Consider the following 4,288-nt stretch of genomic DNA (forward strand, 5'->3'; position numbering starts at 1 on the left):
GTCTTGAGGGAGGAATAGGAGTTTACCAGATATTCAGCATTCCAGGAGGGAGGAGCACATGTTCAGGATATGACTGTGTCAAAAAGCCAGCCCCTGGGAGTGCCCAGCACCCGACTGGGGCAGGCAGGCGAGAATAGGGCAGGAAGGAGCTGGGCAAGAAAGGTCAGAGGGAGGCAGGAGTCTGCTCCCAGAGGGTCTAGTGGGTCACGCTGAGTGTTGAACTTTATTGAGGGTGCTGTTTGGAGGTGAGGGGAGGGTCACAGGTGGTTTTCTGTGATGCTGACACATCAGATCCTTCCAGCAATTCATAGAGGGTAGGTTAGGGGGGCAACACTGCACACGGGGGTCCCAGGTCATCCATTCATTCAACGGAACATCCTGAACAAACTGTGCCAGAAGCTGTGCTTGGCACAGGGATTCAGAGAAAAAGACAGGCCCCTGCCCTCAAGGTGCTCCAGGCTCTGGAGGAGACAGGTACATAAACAGAGCATTGCCGCTCAGTGGGGGGCCAGACACCCTCCTTAAAGGTGATGCCTGAGGACAGGACAGCTACTGTCCCTACAGGGCCCTGGGCAAAATGAGAATGAGGAGCCCCGTGTTCAGAGATTGTTAGAAATTTCAAGATGCCCACTGTACACCTTTAAACCCAGCACACAGCTCTGTGTGACAACATGGGACACATGCTACTGACGTCACCCATGCCTGAGGGAAATCCATCAATAAGAATAAGGCAAGAGGGGCCGGCCCAGTGGCTCAGCAGTTAAGTTCACACGTTCTGCTTCTCAGCGGCTCGGAGTTCACCGGTTTGGATCCTGGGTGTGGACGTGACACTGTTTGGCAAAAAGCCATGCTGTGGTAGGCGTCCCACATATAAAAAAGTGGAGGAAGATGGGCATGGATGTTAGCTCAGGGCCAGTCTTCCTTGGTAAAAAGAGGAGGATTGGCAGTAGTTAGCTCAGGGCTGATCTTCCTCAAAAAAAAATTAAAAAAAAAGAATAAGGCAAGAAATGAAGGAAAAGGTAGGAGGAATGATGGTAGCGGAAACAGTACATCCAGAGGCTCTAACTTTGCAGAATGCGTTCGGGACTCCAAGCAGGCAGGTCAGTGTGAGTGTCAGTGAGGCCAAAACATGGGCACAGGAGCTTCAGAGCCCTGAATCCTACAGGGAGTCCCTGGAGGTCAAACCCTTCCCTCGACACAGACAAGTGACACAATCCAGGTTCTTTCCCGAAGACCACTCTGCATTCCCTGTGGAGGATGGGTGGGGTGGGAAAGGTGCTGGACAGCTGCTGCCCACCAGCAGAGTCAAGAGATGAGAGGCATAGACGTGACAGTCATTTAAGAGCAGAACAAGTTGGATGTGCTCCCTAGACTCCTTTAGGGGGTGAGCAGGTGGGGCTGGTGCTGATAAACATGGTGAGGAGAAAAGCCCAGAATCCTCAGACCCCAGAGCTCCCTGAGCTCCGACAGTGCCCCTCCCCTCCAGCAGGTTGTACACACCATGGGCACAGAGTGTCCCAAGGAATGTGGTGACAGTTTTCCGGTCCTTGGGGTTGCTGACCGCACAGGTGAGGCTGGCATTGGGCTGGCTCAGAGGCACGCTCACAGCCAGGGTCCAGGAGTTGCGGGCTGGTTCCAGCTCCCTTGGGAGATCCTTGCTTTCCCAGGTCACATTCAGGTCCTCCGTTACCCCTGCAGCCCTGCACTCCAGGGTGATGTTGCACCAGCCTCCTGTGGTGGACACTGACTGGACTTGGATCTTGGGAAGGGGAAGAAGATCTGGGGTGGGAGGGACAAGAGAATGGAGCCTCACGTGAGTGGAAAACACAGCAATTTGCACATTCTTGTCCACTATCTCACTGAAGTTCTGTCTTCCTCCCTCTAGGAAGGGGAGACATTTTATAGACGAAATAGAATTTACCCAAAGCTAAATATGTTGCAAGAGACAAGAAGGAAGGGAGCCACTGAGTTAAGCCTTATGTGACTGCACTAGACTGAGCAAGGCTTAAAGTCTCCCACAAAAAAATAAAGCCTGCCCTCCACCCACCCAAGGCCCAGTATTTTTAGAAATTGGGTCTTTCCTAGAAGGAGAAGAAGTGGAATGAAGGACGTGTCCTGGTCCAGGGCTCTCACTCTGCTTCTCCTGCTGAGATGGTGCCTGGACCACACAGCCCACGGTGAAGAAGGACGTCTGGCCAGCTCTGGGAGTCCTGAGAAAGGCCCCATGTGCCCCAAAGTGAAGAGATGTGGGAGATGCAGTGGTTATGACCAGGGCTGACACCCCCACGTGTGATTAGAACATGCCACTGAACTTGTGGTACACAGACGAAGAGAAGTGACAGGTTTTCCAGACATCATAGAAATCCCATGGAGACCTAAAGCTGTCAAAGCCACTCTCCGTAGCAAGATATTTCCCTATGGAGGGGAATGTAGGAGAAGAAAGAGGCACTAAATGAGGTCTTCAGAAGTGGGGCAGGCTAGACTTGCTCCTACGTCTATGGAAGCTCTTAGGGCTGGATTTTGTGAGTGAGGCTGGCCTCCGGCTGGGGCTGAGGAAGAACAGAGGGAATAGGGAGGATGAACTACACAAGGATTTCTGAATTATGGCAGGCAGAACAGTGTCCCCCGCCCAAAGATGTCCACATCCTAATCCTCAGGACCTATGAATATGTTAGGTTAATGGCAAAGGGGAAGTAAGGTAATAGATAGAATTAGGGTTGCTGATCAGCTGACATTAAAATAGGGAGATTATTCTGGATTATCTGGATGGGACCTATGTAATCACAAGGGTCCTCAAGAGTGGAAGAAGGAAGGAGAGACATCAGAGGGATGCAGTGTGAGGAGGACTCGTCCTGCCATTGCTGCCTTTGAAGACAGAGGAATGTGGCCAAGAGCTAGGAATGTAGGCAGCCACGAGGAGGTGGAAAAGACAAGAAAATGTTTTTTCCCGTGGCTCCTGCAGAAAGGAACACAGCCCTGCCAACACCTTCACTTTAGCCCAGTGAGACCCATGTCTGACTCCTGACCTACACACAGCAGCTTAAGGTAATAAATTTGTGTGGATTTAGCCCACTAAGTTTGTAGTACAGCAGTCCCTCCTCATCCACGGTTTCACTTTCCTAGGTTTCCATTAGCCACGGTCAACCACACACCTAAAGATTAGATGAGAAATTCCAGAAATAAAGTCATCATGTTTTAAATTGCAAAGTGTTCTGAGTAATGTGTTGAAATCTCGTGGCATCCCCCTCTATCCTGCCTGGGACATGAATCATCCCTTTGTCCAGCATGTCCACACTGTATACACTACCCATCCGTTAGTCACTTAGTAGCCAGCTGGGTTATCAGATCTACCGTGATGGTGTCTCAGTGCTTGTGTTCAAGTAACCCTCATTTTACTTAATAATGATCCCAAAGATCAAGAGTAGTGACGCTCAGATATGCCAAAGAGAAGCCATAAAGTGATTCTTTTAAGTGAAAAGGTGAAAGTTCTTGACTTAATGAAGAAAGAAAAATTCGTATGCTGAGGTTGCGAAGATCTGTGGTAACTTTTATTACAGTATTGTGTTATAATCGTTCTATTTTATTATTAGTTACTGTTCATCTCTTATGGCGCCTAAATGAAGCTTTATCATAGGTATCATAGGTATGTGTGTATAGGAAAAACATACTATATATACAGTTCAGTACTCTCCACGGTTTCAAGCATCCACTGGAGGTCTTGGAATGTATCCTCCACAGATAAGGGAGGCCACTATAATTTGTTATAGCAGCAATAGAAAACTAACACATAAATTAAGTCAACTGAATCCTCTAAAGAACAATCAGTGTTATGGCAAAAATTCCATTTCCCCCATAATTCTATTTTCGTCTCCCAAAACACTGAAGTGATTCTTTCCCTGGCGTGAATCTCAGCTCTGCTCTCCATTTGTGCTGAACCTACTTACCCTAATATCAGCGGAGAAAATAGAGCCTGAAGCCTGCCGTCAAGAAGGAGGCCTGCAAAATGGTGCCCATGCGACACTCCTAGGCACAAAAGAAGGCTGTAGCCATGGGATTGAGGTGAGGGGGTGTCACGTACCATAGACGGTGAGGTCGAAAATCTGGTTAGATTCCATTCCCCCAGTTAAGCTGGCTCGAGCCCGGTACTGCCCGCTGTCCTCACGGGTCAAGTTCTCAATCCTCAGGGATGTCATGTTGGGCACATGGACCCTCTGCATGTACTTGTCCTGGAGGCTGACCCAGGTTGGAGTCCCTTCTGACCCTTTCTGGACTCGCAGCATGACTGTGT

At 49.4% G+C, this 4,288-nt stretch overlaps 1 protein-coding gene across 2 annotated transcripts; it reads right to left on the reverse strand.

The window, feature by feature from the left end:
- Positions 1-993: 993 nt before the first annotated feature.
- Positions 994-4,281, reverse strand: LOC124232612 (uncharacterized). Of its 2 annotated transcripts, none has more exons than XR_006886899.1 (2): positions 3,945-4,281; positions 994-1,779 (listed from the first exon to the last, which is right to left on the reverse strand). XR_006886899.1 is itself a non-coding variant. In XM_046649563.1 (2 exons), exons 1-2 carry the CDS (start codon positions 4,278-4,280, stop codon positions 1,160-1,162), a joined length of 822 nt encoding a protein of 273 aa, XP_046505519.1. In that variant the 5' UTR covers position 4,281; the 3' UTR covers positions 994-1,159. The 2 variants fall into 2 exon arrangements, 1 of the variants encoding a protein (XP_046505519.1); XM_046649563.1 differs by having other exon boundaries at positions 4,079-4,281.
- Positions 4,282-4,288: the final 7 nt, after the last annotated feature.

The sequence above is a fragment of the Equus quagga genome, unplaced genomic scaffold (genome assembly GCF_021613505.1).
Source record: "Equus quagga isolate Etosha38 unplaced genomic scaffold, UCLA_HA_Equagga_1.0 HiC_scaffold_8521_RagTag, whole genome shotgun sequence".
Classification (NCBI taxonomy): domain Eukaryota; kingdom Metazoa; phylum Chordata; class Mammalia; order Perissodactyla; family Equidae; genus Equus; species Equus quagga.